General features: G+C 44.4%; 1 protein-coding gene across 1 annotated transcript; it reads right to left on the bottom strand.

Moving 5' to 3' along the window:
* Positions 1–2,342: 2,342 nt before the first annotated feature.
* LOC136355458 (uncharacterized) lies at positions 2,343–15,599 on the bottom strand. The gene is made up of 2 exons (XM_066308045.1): positions 14,433–15,599; positions 2,343–2,353 (listed from the first exon to the last, which is right to left on the bottom strand). The coding sequence occupies exons 1-2, from the start codon at positions 15,565–15,567 to the stop codon at positions 2,343–2,345; spliced, it is 1,146 nt and encodes a 381-aa protein (XP_066164142.1). The 5' UTR covers positions 15,568–15,599.
* Between the last annotated feature and the right edge of the window lie 593 nt (positions 15,600–16,192).

Here is a 16,192-nt window from a genome sequence, read left to right as displayed (position 1 = left end):
GTATCCCTAGGCAGCACATTTTTGTTGTTTCTTTCCGTCCTACTTGCATCCCCTGGACCGTTGTGATTAAAGTCACAACCAAACCAACGTGCCTGTCCAATTTGCTACGGCGACCCTGTCAATGTCGTCCTTGCAACTGGGATATCTTTCTGGTGACTCACTTCAATATGTTTAGGGATGCACTTCAATCTTTGGGTTATATATATTGCAGATAAAGCAACTCGATCGATCAAGAAGCGCGGCAGCCGGCAAGATAATAGTGGCATTGGTACTGTAGGCTCCGGGCGGCTAGATCGCTAGAGGATGGACCCATAGTCCACAGAGGCATGTCACATGAATTCACAAGGATTGAGGGCTAATCGATCTGGGTCTGCAGACAGCCAGTACAAGTTGATGTTGGTGAAAATGGAAAGGAGACTACTTGCTGAAGTAGGGATGAAGGCCCAAACTGTAAATCTTAGTTCAAAGTGCAATAATAGTAATTACATGTGGTGTTAAGTGGAACGTTAGACTTATCCTAGTCCAGTAGAGAAAACTAGTATGGTTAATAATTATGGTCCGAAGTAAAATTCACTCAAAAACAGCATACTAATGCCGCCAAAATCTTCCCTTTCTTGTTGGGATGGACTAATATAAGATGGAGCCGTTTTTATTATTTCTTTTTTTTTAAAAAAAAATTAACCCTTCAAATTAATTAAGGTAAGTCTTAGTTCAAGTTTTTCTATAGAAAAGGTAGCACTACCTCTTTTGGCTAAAGGCAGAACAAAATTACAGATTAAATGTGTCACTAATAATGCCATTGTGTCTCAGCTTAGGGTTGGTGTGATCATCATTAGATTTATCGGTGCTTAGCACACAATGATATCTGATGTTCAAACGCATGTGCCTTCCATTATGATTACCTTTAGCTAAGTTTGTCTTATTTGATCATGCTAACGTCCTTTAAGATGGATTTCCGGCGAGCCTGACTGTTGACTTGTTGATATGCTCTCCACTCTTATTTTCCCTTTTTGGAAGCTAGTAACCAGGTGCAGGTTACAAATAGAGTTTTTCTAAGAGAAATATATAGAATGAAGGGAGGAGGAGAAAATGAATATGTTCTGCACGAGGTAATTAATATAACATTAATTCTCCATATGGGTATTACATGACTAGCTAATTAAAGCTTTTTTTTTTGGGGGGGGGGGGAATTTGGGTACTCTCTCCTTTTTAGGTTAAAGACGTTTTTAACTTTGGTCAAACTTAAACTGTTTTAAGTTTAACCAAGTTTATAGAAAAAAGTAGTAACATTTTCAACCCAAGACAAATTTATTATAAAAATATATTCAATTATGATTTGATGAAACTAATTTAGTATTATAAATATTACTATATTTGTCTATAAACTTAGTCAAACTTAGAACAGTATGACTTTGACCAAAGTCAAAACATCTTATAACCTGAAACAGAGGGAATAGTGTTCAAGTTTTTTTCTCTGTGATAACAATTTCTTGATGCCCCACTAATTAATTTGTTTACATCCATATTACTATAAATCTTAATGTTCTGCAAGATCGAACATAAGAAACCAAATCTACTATAGGGGTTGCCAAAAGTTTTAGCGAAAATAGAAGTTTACCCTCTAACCTGATGAAGTCTCGGTGTAAGCGGTCTGATCACCATGTGCACGCTAATCTGACCTCACCTTTGCACCGGTCAGACAGATATTGTCTGGCCGATCAAACCGCTGTCTCCTTGTCCGTTGCCTTCTCACCGTCGCCGGTCTGATTGATTGTTCGCCGCCGGTTATACCAGTGTAGTCCTGGTGGTTAGACCGCTCACTAGATTCCGGTCTGACCATTGGAATCCAGAAAAACATGTATCGACGAAACTCTTGAAAGTAGATTAACTTTATTGCATCAATATATGTTTACAAAGTGCATCTAAAGCACTCATCTCTCAATTCATGAATTAGATTTGAAACCTCAAAGAAAGCCCTAACTTTTTTCCCCAAAAAGTCGATATTTTCTAGTCTCAACCTCTCTTCTATTTATAACTACAACATGGTTGCCCTTAGCCACGAATCCAACTAGAACTAGGACTCCTAATTATATAGAAAACCTACCAAACCAGGGAAACAAGATCCCCATACAACTCCACAGTCCAATCTTTTTAAACTTGGACTTTAATCCAAATTTGACTTATCTTTCCATACACACAACACCACGTGTATGCCATATGAAATCATTCACCTCCACGTGCATTATTCTCTAGACTGAGCATCCCGCATGATATACTTACCATCTAGACCTCAACTTCTCCTAAGCCTAGTCCCGATCCATCATTGGCTATACTCCTATGCCTCAAGCAACACCTGCACATGAACAACAAAGAAACACCATATGTGAGTACAAGCTCGCACCACTTGACTCACACATCAACACACAAGAGTATCACATACGAATAGAAACCATCTAGAAATTACAAACATGAAGCAATCTATAAATTCCATGAAAACAACTCGAAACTGACTTCCTCTCGGAGTCTGTTGATCTGATCATCGGGCTACCCAGTCAGACCGCCCAGACACCTTCGGTGTGACCAGGGGCGGAGACAGGAGTAGGGCAGCTAGGGCTGCAGCCCTACTTTCTGATCCTAAATATTCATTGAAATTCCATTTTAAAACTTCAAAAACTAGAAGATAAAGGCAAAATTATATACATACAACTAATTGGGTCCTAGGTTTAGAAAAATTCTGGCTCCGCCACTGGGTGTGACCGACGCCCACTGCTTGGTCTGACTGGCCACCCAGTGTCGACGCACTGTTCACCGACATATAACACTCTTCACCGTATTTTCAACAAACACTCGTATTTGACAATTGTTCATCACCAAGATTAATCATCACATGATCCTACATGTTCCCTACTATTTAATTATTTCCCTACATTATATATGAAGTCCGTGGGGACTACAAATACCTTAGAGTTAGATAGCTAAGGCATTATAACCCCACCCCCCCACTCTCTCTCAATTGAAGGCATTGCAACTGTTAAAAGCAAATATATCTAACGGAACTCAGGCCCTTCTAATTTAGATTGGCAGATCATTGATCATGTTTCTATAGAAAACTTGGCCTTCATCCACCTAGTTGTGTTGATGTAATCGAAAGTGATAAAAACAACTTTAAAAAAAAGATGGGATAGAGATGCTCGATAAAGATAACTAAATGCAATAAATATCATACAATATTTGTATTTGACACAAAAGGACATCCAAGATACAAAATAGAGTACAAATTCCAAAGTAGCCTAGCTATAGGTGACTACTGGCTAGGGCAAAGCACTACTACAAAAACCATCTTTCGTGGCGGCCATTTTGGGTTTTCGCTGGCGGAATTTGGAGCCGCCACAAAGCAAAGGCCAATAAAGATCAAGATCTTTGCTAGCGGTTATCGACAGCCAGCGATAATTCATTTTCGCTGGCGGCCGTGTTAAGCCAGCTGCCAGCAAAGATCCATTTTCGCTGGTGGGTTACACTGTGCTAGCCGCCAGTGATAATACTATCCAAGTTTAAACAAAAAAAAAATCGACAGATGGAGCGACACCGCTCCGTCCGCATCCGACAACGCTCCACCATTCAAAAATTTCACAAAAATTTACCCAAGCATTCAAAAATCCACAGAAATTTACATCAATAATTTACAGTAAAAAATTTCCATTCACCCAAGCATTCAAGCATCACAAAAATCAACACATTAACAAAAATTTGAAGTCCCCTCCACCATCACCGCCGCCGCTGCCGACGGGCCGCTTCCGAGCCCCGTCAGCCTCCACCGCCTCCACCTCGACGACGCCACTGCCGAGCCCCGTCGGCCTCCACCGCCTCCGCCTCGCCACCGCCGCTGCAGAGCCCCACCGTAGCCTCCACCGTGGCACGCGCGCCAGATCTGAGAGAGGGAGAGGGGGTGGGTGGTGGCGGCGGGGGAAGGGGACGAGGGAGGGGCGGGGGAGAAAGACCTAGGACTAGGCAGCGGTGGATCCGCCGCCGAATGGAGTTGCCGCCGCTAGATCTGCCTCCGAACGCCGCCGCCGGATCCACCGTCTCACGCCTTCTCGTCGCCGGATCCACCGTCGTGGGCTGCCCAAGCGCCACCGCCACAACCTGCCCGTGCATCGCCGCCTCGATCCGCCCGCGCAGCGTCGCCGCGAGCCGCCGCCTGCTGGGAGCACCGCCGCCCGGAGCTGGGAGAGGAGGGATCGAGAGTGGAGAGAGTGAGAGAGAGAGAGAGAGAGAGAGAGAGAGAGCTGGGAGGGGATAAGGATAAGGGAGGAGGGATCGAGAGTGGAGAGAGAGATGAGTGGGATTTTCCTATAGATAGATATCTTTTATAGGCTATGTAGGTTTTTCCTAGCGCTTGTATGGCGTTTCTGCTGGAGCTCTTAGCCAACCACCAGCGAAAATCCATTTTCGCTAGTTGTTACTTAAGAGGTCCGCCAGCAAAAATAATTGTATCTTTGCTAGTGGGCCTCTTAATCCGGCCGCTAGCGAAGATCCATTTTCGCTGGCATCCGTAGCCTCTCACCCCTTGTTATATTTTCGCTGGCGGTTTCCACGTATAACCACCAGAGAAAAATATAGGGCAGTGCCATGAAAAATCCATTTTGTAGTAGTGAAGCATCGCAAGCCATAGGACAGACTGACAAAGGCGCGACCGTGGGATCGCTAACTGCACGACGTTGACATACGCAGACTGGCGCTAGCGGTTGGCATATTCACTAGGGCAATGAAGAGGACGAGCAACAAGCAATAAAGTCGAACAAGGCTTAGGATGAAAGAGCACGTAATCATAAAATTAAAAGATAAAACAATGATTGATCGCCTCATACCTAGCATGGAATACTTTATCGGTTTGATGGGTTGTTTATGTGCCGGTGCCAGGGGCGGAGGTAGGCCTAGGGCAGCTAGGACTTGAGCCCTAGGCCTGCCTCCAAGAACTTAGTTAATTTTTATTAATTCACCATGTAAATTTTGTAGAAAATGAATATCTCATTAGTTGAGCTCTACCTTATTAGCTCTATTCTTCTGTGATTTCTGGCTCCGCCACTGGCTGGTGCTAATATGTGGCCATATGGGTAGTAGGATGGAGAATTCACCCTTTCTCTAATGGGTATGTCCATCCCTGAAAGACGACAGAGGAGGAGGTGTTGATGATAATGATGTAATTCCTAGTGTAAATTGCTAAAAGACTACATAGTAGATTGGATTGATTATCGGCTATCACTGCTATGGTGAAGCAAAGACCCTACAATAACTCCCCTCCAGCTTACAATCACTGGTGGAGAAACCCTTTGTAGTCCCGGTTCGTAACCCCCCTTTAGTCCCGGTTTCCAAACCGGGAGTACCAATCCGGGACTAAAGATCGCTATCTTTAGTCCCGGGTGAAATAACCGGGAGTAAAGATCGATCTTTAGTCCCGGTTGGTAACACCAACCGGGACTAAAGATGGCTCAGCCACGTGGCCGGCTGAGCCATCTTTAGTCCCGGTTGGTGTTACCAACCGGGACTAAAGATAGAGCTGACCTTTTTTTTTTTGCATGCCCCTGTTGCTGCATGGTTTATATATATATATATATATATATAAACCATGCATATATATGTTTCAATACATATATATGCATACATATATATATATGTATTTATACATATATATGTTATGCAAATGCATATGTATATAGATATATATATGAACAAAATATATTTACATTATAGAAAATGTGTACACATGCATATAGAAACATATGTAGTCATGTATTAATTACAATCCATTATATGTCCTAGCTAGCTACGATTTCGACGTAGTAGTACTCGCTGCTAGCTCAGAAGCTAAGGACCGGTGAATTGTGTTTCCGTCGTAGTAGAATTCACCCTTGGGATCAAGGATTTCTTCGTTGATGAATCCCATGAGTTGTTCTTGAACCGCCGCGATAAATTCCTTGTGTGTGGTCAGGTTATCCCTCATGCGAATAAACTATATGAATGTATGAAATTGATTAGTAATTAAACAAGAAATCGCTACGTAATGAAATTTTGAATTTATTTGTACGTACATCGAGCTCTCTTGTGGTGATGATTTGGTCTGCAAGGCAGTGGCAATACTCGCACACGTAATAGCCGCACAAGTTAGTTCCCTGCTTTTGCTTTGCGCACTACAAATAAATGACAAACAACGAGAGATCTAATTAATATACACTTGTATGTATTTGAATCGGAGAAATATAAATGTAGAGCATGTGTACTCACAGGAAATTTGAATTTCCGCCTAAGTCTTTCTCTCCATGTGCCGCGGACCAAATGACGGAACCGATACCAAGCCCTACATGGAGTTTAAAGCTATGATTCGTAATAGCAATTAACATAACAAGATTTTCTTAATTAACAAAGGAACTTATGACGGTACCTGTCTATAAGTTCGAAAACCTTGTCAAACGTAGACTCTTTTTTATCCATTGAGTCATATACGTTGACGGTGCAGGCCTCCAGGTCGAAGAGTAAAAGCACCCAGTGGAATCTGCAATGTGCGTGGGATGCATTACATATGAAACACTTAGCAAGTTCGTACGGGAATGAAATTTGGTATGTAGGAAGACAGTAAAATTAAACTAACTCTGTGTTGTACGGCAACAGTATGAACGTCTTGTAATGCTGCGCCTTCAGGAGATGGACGAGATTGTCCTCTGTTTCTTGTGGATATTGGTCGAGCATTGCGACGTTTACTCTCCGAGGGTCGATGAATCCAGTATCGAAAACCCTCCGCCGTCGGGCCCTTTGAATCTCCATTCTACAACGATAAAAGGGAGTATATTATTTTCTATAGTCTACTTATATACAAGGACCTAATTAATTAAAGGAGACGTATAGTAAGAAATCGAACTGGACGATATACTTACAAAATCCAGCAACTCATAATAGAGACGTCGACGGCGTCCAGCTGGTATAGTTCGTAGATATGTGTGAAATTGATCCAGAGAATGTCATCTCCTTGCAAGAAGTCCGTGTCCCTGATCCTCGCTCCGATCATCTCTCTACCGGTGGCGCTCATCTCCATGTACAGCTGATGGAACTTGTACATTTGTGTGGGTAGGGACTGCAGCAGCTCAGGCTTGACAAGCGGTTTACCGAGTTCGTACATGTATTTCACTTCCGCCTTTTCGATTGGTGCGACTCCTAGCAATTGATCCGTAGTTAGACCGGTGTCAGTAATAAACTGTTCTATCGTCATTTCTTTACCGGTCACCAACGGCTCGATCTCCTGGTTTGGTTGCTCTCCAAGCTGAGGGACTGGTTTGGACTTTCCAGAAGATGCTTTCTTCAGCGTTCGCTCATAGTCCGATAGCTTGATGGCCTCCTTGACAGGTGCAGACATACCCCTGAAGAAGTTCCTGACACTGGGGTCTATAGGAATCTTCTTTTCTGGACTTCGAGGCTTGAATTGTCTCTTGACTTCTGATGCAACGTAAGCGTCAAGCTCCTCTTGCGTGCAATCGTACCCCGGGTCCTTGTTCTTGGCGGCGTCAACTTTCGCCTTCTTCGTTGCCCTTGTGTGGGCAGGCGGTGCAGCTGGGGGGGCCCTTGACTTTGAAGGTGCCGGAAGAGGAGCTTGCGGGGGAGTAGGTGTAGGAGCACGAGGAGGAGTCGGTGCAGGATCCTGAGGAGGAGTCGATGCTGGAGCCTGAGGTGGAGACGGTGCTGGCGGAGCATGAGGAGGAGACGGTGCAGGATCATGAGGAGGAGATGGCGGAGCCGGAGGAGATGGTGCACGAGACGCCGCTTGTCGCCCAGGGAGGATGATGTACCGCCTGCGCCATAGAATAATGGCATGGCTTGTGTCTCGTAGATGCGTCTCACCGTCTCCTCCAGGGTAATCCAGCTCGAGGTCCTTGTACGCGCCTTCGACCAACTCAACTTCGACCTTCGAGTATCCTGCTGGAATCGGCCTGCAGTGGTAAGTACCTGAAGGGTCCGTTGGGATGGCCATGCCCGACGCCACCTTCATGTTGTGAGAGATTATTTATTAGTAATCAACATATATAAGCAGGAACTAGCGGAATGGCTAAATCTTACCTTTATTGATAAGTTCTTGAAAGGAATATGCAGCTCACATGGTGTCCGCTGAGTGATGTCATCAACGGGACAGGTCGATTCGTCCTGTGTTTGCATGGCGTCCATGCTCTGCGATCCTACCTGCCCCGTTGAGGCGCAGCTGCTACGGTTTCCTGACGGGCTCACCATTGCAGGAGGAATGGTCGGCTGGGGATCATGGGACCGATGTGCGGCCATGCGTTCATCAACCTTCCTTGCCACCTCCTCTTGCATGTTGAGTTCGTAGCTCGATACCCGGAACTCTAGGTCTGCAATCTTCGCCTCGGTATCTCTCTTGCTCCTCATCCGACTCCTGTACGTGTGGATGTCCTCCTTGAAACCAATCTTCCAAGGAATCACCCCTTTCCCTCGTGTTCGTCCTGGATGCTCTGGAGTCTGCAGGGCGAGTGTCAGCTCGTCCCTATCTCTGTCGGGTCGGAACGTGCCCTGAGAGGAGGCTTCCACTGCATCTGTTAGTCGTTGCGCAGCCTCTCGTATCTGAACGCCGAATACCAGTGAGCCATCAGCTGGGTTGAGCGTTCCACCGTGAGCATAGTACCAGAACTTCGATCGTTCCGGCCAATTGGCTGTTGCCGGTTCGATACCCCTCTCAATCAAGCTAGCCTCCATCTCCTCCCACTTCGGCATCGCGACGCTATAGCCTCCTGACCCCAAGTGGTGATGGTACTTCTTCTTGGCGGCATTTTCTTTGTTTCTTTCCATCATCGCCTGCCCTTGTTCACCTGTCTTATATGCAACGAACTCGTCCCAGTGATCCCTTAGCTTTGGGAATGTGTCGAAGTTCGGTGTCTGCCCCTTCAGTATATACTTCTTGTACAGATCTCCCTTGAAGCTCTGAAACTGTTCTGCCATTTTCTTCAGAGTCCACCGTTTCACTTTGTCCTCTGTACCCGCAGGAAGCGTGAATGTCTCGAGCATTGTGGTCCACAGCATCTCTTTCTCCGAATCTGGGACAAAGCTCTCATGATCTCCTCGTGCCCTTGTTCTTCGCCAGTACACCGTACTGACAGGCACGTTATCCCGCACAACCCAACCGCTGTGACGTACATAGTTCTTGGCGGCTTCGGCCGGGGCACTAGGACGTCCATCTTCTTCCACTTCCGTTATGATGTGCCGACCCTCAAGCTTCTTCGCTGCACCTCGTTGCCCGCGTGCCCTCTTCTGTCCAACGGAGGGTTGACTACCACTAGCCTCCTCCTCCTGGTTCCCCTCCACATCCCTTTCCACGTGCCCCTGCTGGTTCCCCTCCGCATCCCTCTCCACGTTCCCTTCCTCGTTCAAGTACTGGTTTGGATCCTCGTTCCCCTCTTCTTCATTCCAGTACTGGCTGCTTCCCTCCGCGATTGTATCGTACAATATCTGTTCCTCATCGCGGTCAGCCATCTGTTGATACAAGAAACATCTGCTAAGTCACTAGACATTTATGTTTTAACAATCTAAGTCATGTATGCTAAGTGTAAATGTCGTACATTAGAACCCTACACAAACTTACGTGCTAAGTCTAATTACAAATCGTGATATAAGCTAAGTCTAGGTGACGTATATTATACAACCCTAGCTAGTAAATAATTATATACTAAGTCTAATTACAAATAAAGTAATCTTATATTAAAACTCAAATAATATTACATGCTAAGACTAAAATAGTCATGTCTGCTAAGTGTTTCGTGCGTATATGCTAAGTGTAATTAAGACTACAATAGTCAATTGCTACTTGTCGCACCACTTCCGTAGTCAATAATTATATACTAAGTCTAATTACAAATAAAGTAATCTTATATATATATTCAAATAATATTACATGCTAAGACTAAAATAGTCATGTATGCTAAGTGTTTCGTGCGTATATGCTAAGTCTAATTAAGACTACAATAGTCAATTGCTACTTGTCGCACCACTTCCGTAGTCAATAATTATATGCTAAGTCTAATTACAAATAAAGTAATCTTATATATATGTTCAAATAATATTACATGCTAAGACTAAAATAGTCATGTATGCTAAGTGTAATTAAGACTACAATAGTCAATTGCTACTTGTCGCACCACTTCCGTAGTCAATAATTACATACTAAGTCTAATTACAAATAAAGTAATCTTATATTAAAACTCAAATAATATTAGAACACTACACAATCTTATATGATAAGTCTAATTACAGGTCTAATAATCTTAATTAATTGCATTACAAATATAACAATCATTTATATTATTACGTCACTTGCCTGCTCCAATTCCTTCTAGGGCTAGCTCTTCCACTCAGGCTTGACGGACGACTCCGACAACACGTCTTTTCTGCAAGATACAAAAAGATGTATATAGTCAAATGCGAAGTAACATATACATATATATATATATACATATATATATATACATATATATATATATACATATATATATATATACATATATATATATATATATTGCATTTCACGTTAACGTTCGTCCTCGTTCGTTCGCTCGTTCACGTTCCCTAGCTCGTTCACGTTCGTTCCCTCTTTCTCACTTGTCTTCGTTCGATCGTTCTCGTTATCGCTCTCGTTCATTCGATCGTTCTCGTTCTCGTTCACGTTCTCGCGGCAACATACATTGACGTGTTCGTTCTCGCTCTCGTTCGTTCGATCGTTCTCGTTCTCGTTCACGTTCTCACGGCAACGTACGTTGACGTGTTCGTTCTCGCTTCTCGTTCGTTCGATCGTTCTCGTTCTCGTTCGTTAATGGCGGTGTGGCGGCATCGGGGCGGCGGTTGGCGCCGTGGCGACGGCGGCGGCGTGGCGACGGCGTGGCGACGGCGGCGGCGTGGCGACGGCGTGGCGACGGCGGCGTGGCGACGGCAGCGGCGTGGTGACGGCGTGGCGACGGTGGCGTGGCGACGGCGGCGGCGGCGGCGAGGCGTTGCGGGGCCGTGGCGGCATCGGGGCGGCGGCGGCGGCGTGGCGACGGCGGCGGCGTGGCGACGGCGTGGCGACGGCGGCGGCGTGGTGACGGCGTGGCGACGGTGGCGTGGCGACGGCGGCGGCGGCGGCGTGGCGTTGCGGGGCCGTGGCGGCGGCGGCGTGGCGTGGCGGCGGCGACGGAGAGAGACGGAGAGAGATCGAGCTGAGATCGGAGAGATCGAGAGATAAAGGGAGATCTGGCGGCGGCGGCTCTCACCCCAGAGATGCGGCGGCAGCGGAGGAGGCGGAGGCGGCGGCGAGGACGACGAGCTCGAGACGACGGCGAGATACGGCGGCGTCGGCGCGGGGATTTGCCCTAGGCAGTGGCGGCGAAGGAGAGAGGCCGAGGGAGATCGATCGGCCGAAAACGTCTAAGTGTTGGTGAAGAAGACGAGGGCGCACCGGGAATATATATACCCCCGGATCTTTACTCCCGGTTGTTCTCAACAACCGGGACTAAAGATATCTTTAGTCCCGGTTGTTGAGAACAACCGGGAGTAAAGAAAAGATTTTTACTCCCGGTTGTTGAGAACAACCGGGACTAAAGATATCTTTAGTCCCGGTTGTTCTCAACAACCGGGAGTAAATATCTTTTCCCGCTATTTCGAAATTCTTTTTAAACCCGGTTAGGGTTAAGAACCGGGACTAAAGATTATAGCACTGCATATGATTTTCGCTTACATATGTGTTTATAAAATAGAAGTTAATGCATTAACATTATTTAAAGTACAAAGATTAATGACAATTACTTCGAAAAATTATTTTTGTCTGTAATAAATATTTAAGTGGATAAATCGTAATAAGCAAATATATGACTTATAATTAATAAAAATTCCAATATATATATATATATACTTAGCATATATATGAATGATATTATTATATTGGTAAAAACTCTAATTAAGATATGTATGTACATACTGCATGATTTAAAATTAATAAAAATTGTAATCATCATATATACTTAGCGTAGGAATTATATTAAATTAAATGCTAAAAACTCTAATTAACATATGTAAATGCCACATGCATGATTTAAACCTTTTAAAAATTCGAATAGTCATATATAAGTAGCATATGAAAGATAGTAAATTAAATTGTGAAAAACTCTAATATATGAATGATAGTTTTAAAAATATATTAAATTTAATACTTTTAAAAATTCTCCAGTCAATTATAATTAGCATATGAATGATAGTAAATTAAATGTTAAAAACTCTAATTAACATATAAAATTGCCACTTGCGTGATTTAAAACTTTTAAAAATCCTCTAGTCAATTATAATTAGCATATGAATGCTAGTAAATTAAATGTTAAAAACTCTAATTAACGTACATATGAAATTGCCACCTGTGTGATTTAAAACTTTTAAAAATTGTAAGTATCACATATAACTAGCATATACATGATTTGAACTTGTTGAAACCTCTAATAATCGTGCGTAATTAACATATGCCATACATCAATTGATTTATATGGATAATCAATACATCCAAAATAGTTTACATCGTGTACACAATAATTACGGCATTACATCGGCGGTGACGGTTGACCGCACGTACTTTCTCCTCACTATTGTTCCCTCCTTGTGATCGCTGCGTGAGTAAGGGGTGTCTTCATTTGATAGGAGGATGCTAGGGTCAATCGTCACCGTGAAAGGGGGTTGCCCATCCAACTGATCGTAATCCTCGTCAGTCTTGTCCTCAACTCCGACGATTTTTCTTTTGCCTGGGAGAACCACTTGACGCTTAGGCTCATCAGGCCCTCTGCCCTTCTTTCCTTTGCTAGACATGTCCTTCACGAAAAAGACTTGCGTTACATCATTGGCAAGGACAAAAGGTTCGTCCGAGTATCCAACCTTGTTAAGGTCAACAGTTGTCATCCCACTGTCATCAATCATTACGCCTCCACCAGTCAACCTAACCCATTGGCACCGGAACAGAGGAACCTTGAGAGGACCATAGTCAAGTTCCCATATGTCCTCGATGGCACCGTAATACGTGGCAGTTGTTCCATCGTGTCCCATGGCATCGACACGAACAGCGCTGTTTTGGTTCGTGCTCTTCATGTCTTGGGCTCTCGTGTAGAATGTGTACCCATTGATCTCATATCCCTGGAATGTCGCGATCGACCCAGACGGTCCCCTCGCCAGGAAGGCAAGTTGTTGGTTGATCGACTCGTTACCCATGAGATGTTGTCGTAGCCACGCGGGGAAAGTATCAATGTGATGCCGTGTAATCCATACATCGGACTTACCGATGTTCCTGGCGCGAACTAGAGCCAAGTGCTCCTCGATGTAAGGAGCTACCAATGAAGAGTGTTGCAGAACAGTGAAATGGGCTTTACGGAATAAATTGTTGTCTACCGTCATAATTGATTTCCTTCCGAGAGTTCCCTTTCCCCGTAGTCTCCCTTCATGGCGTGATTCCGGTACCCCGATTGGGCGAAGGTCTTCGATAAATTCTACGCAAAATTCGATGACCTCCTCTGTTCCATAACCCTTGGCGATGCTTGCCTCTGGACGAGCACGGTTACGAACATACTTCTTCAGAACGCCCATGTACCTCTCGAAAGGAAACATGTTGTGTAGGTACATAGGCCCGAGAATACGGATCTCTTTCACAAGGTGACAAAGCAGATGTGTCATTATATTGAAAAATGAAGGTGGAAATATCAACTCAAAACTGACGAGACATTGCACCACTTCATTCTGAAGGGCATCTAATCTATCCGGATCGATGACCTTCTGCGAAATTGCGTTCATGAATGCACATAGCTTTGTTATTGTTGCCCGGACATTGTCTGGAAGGATACCCCTTATTACAACTGGTAGCAGTTGTGTCATCAACACGTGACAGTCATGAGACTTTAGGTTTGTGAACTTCTTCTCCTTCGTGCTTATTATTCGCTTGATATTCGTGGAGTATCCAGACGGTACCTTTATGCTCTCCAAGCATTCAAACATACTTTCCTTCTCTGCCTTGCTAAGAGTGTAGCTGGCTGGACTCAAGTAATGGCTTCCTTTCTCCTTTGGTTCCGGGTGAAGGTCGCCGCGTTGTTCCATATGCTTCAGATCATTACGTGCTTCCAGTGTATCTTTCGACTTTCCGTATACACCTAGGAAGCCAAGAAGGTTTACGCAAAGGTTCTTAGTGAGGTGCATCACGTCGATTGCGTGGCGTACGTCCAAGAATTCCCAATATGGTAACTCCCAAAATATAGAGTTCTTTTTCCACATCGCCGCGTGACCATCTTCGCTCTCTATATGCTGGCTTCCAGGCCCCTTTCCGAACACTACTTTAAGATCTTTAACCATAGCAAACACTGTTTTCCCGCTGCGATGTTTAGGCTTCGTACGGTGGTCGGCCTTATGTTCGAAGTGCTTGCCTTTCTTCCGTACCGGGTGGTTTGCTGCAAGGAATCGACGATGACCCATGTATACAACCTTCCTACAGTGCTTAAGATACGTACTTTCTGTTTCATCCATACAGTGAGTGCAAGCCTTGTACCCCTTGTTGGACTGTCCGGATAGGTTGCTAAGTGCAGGCCAATCGTTGATGGTTACGAACAGCAGCGCTCGTAGGTAAAACTCCTCCTGTTTGTCCTCGTCCCACACGGGGACACCTTCCTTCTTCCACAACTGTTTAAGATCCTCGACCAGTGGTCTTAGGTACACGTCGATGTCGTTACCAGGTTGCTTGGGGCCTTGAATAATAATCGGCATCATTATGTACTTCCTCTTCATGCATAGCCAGGGGGGGAGGTTGTAGATACACATCGTAACGGGCCAAGTGCTATGGCCGCTGCTCATCTCTCCAAAAGGATTCATGCCATCCGTACTCAAACCAAACCGTATGTTTCGTGCGTCCTTTCCAAATTCTTTAAATTTTCTGTCGATGTTTCGCCACTGCGAACCATCGGCGGGGTGTCTCAGCATCCCGTCCTGTTGACGCTCTTCAGCGTGCCATCGCAACATTCTAGCATTCCCCTTGTTCCTGAACAAACGCCTTAGCCGTGGTATTATAGGGAAATACCACATCACCTTAGCAGGAATTCTCTTCTTTGTTAGCTGCCCGTCAACTTCTCCTGGATCGTCCCGTCTAATCTTGTATCGTAGTGCTTTGCAAACAGGGCATGCTTCTAGGTTCTCGTACTCCTCACCGCGATATAGGATACAATCGTTCGGACATGCGTGAATCTTATGAACTTCCAGTCCTAACGGGCAGACTATCTTCTTAGCCTCGTACGTTGTCTCGGGCAATTTGTTTCCCCCCGGAAGAATGTTCTTGACGAGTTTCAATAAATCGCCAAATGCCTTGTCACTAACCCCATTTTTTGCCTTCCATTGCAACAACTCCAGAGTGGTATCCAACTTTTTGTGCCCCTGCTCGCAACCTGGGTACAACGAAGTTCTGTGGTCCTCCAACATCTTGTCCAATTTATGGGCCTCCTTTTCACTTTCGCAGTCCTCCCTGGCGTCCTGCAACATCTGACCAAGATCATCCGCAACGTCGTTACCATCAGCAGCTATTTCCTCCTCCCCCGTTTGATTTCCTTCAAATCCAACATACTGAGCAAAGTCCGGAATATTGTCGTCTTCCACTTCATCTTCTTCCATTTCAACACCTTGCTCTCCGTGGGATGTCCAACAATTATAGCTTGGCATGAACCCCGACTCAAACAAGTGGAAATGAATAGTCCTGGATGCAGAATACTCCTTCTGATTCTTACACTTATTGCATGGACAACAAATAAAACCCCTTTGCCTGTTAGCTTCGGCCACTCTCAAAAAATAGTGCACGCCGTCAATAAACTCTTTGGACCGCCGGTCAGCGTACATCCATTGCCGATCCATCTACATGAGTCAAAAAAACCGTACACAAATAATTATTCTTACAATAATGACAGTCATACAATAATTATAAGATATCTTTATTTATACAAAAATCATAAAATATTACACCAAATAATTCTTAAAAACTATTTGTAAAGTTTTAAACTAATTTTAATGTGTTTTACTTCTTTTAATTTTCATTTTAGTTTGTTTTCTATTATTTAAGATTAACTTTCACTACAGTTTTCCTTCTCAACTATTTTATAAAACCTTGTTTAGC

The sequence above is a fragment of the Oryza sativa genome, chromosome 1 (assembly GCF_034140825.1).
Source record: "Oryza sativa Japonica Group chromosome 1, ASM3414082v1".
NCBI lineage: Eukaryota > Viridiplantae > Streptophyta > Magnoliopsida > Poales > Poaceae > Oryza > Oryza sativa.
This window is presented reverse-complemented; position numbering and strand designations above follow the sequence as displayed.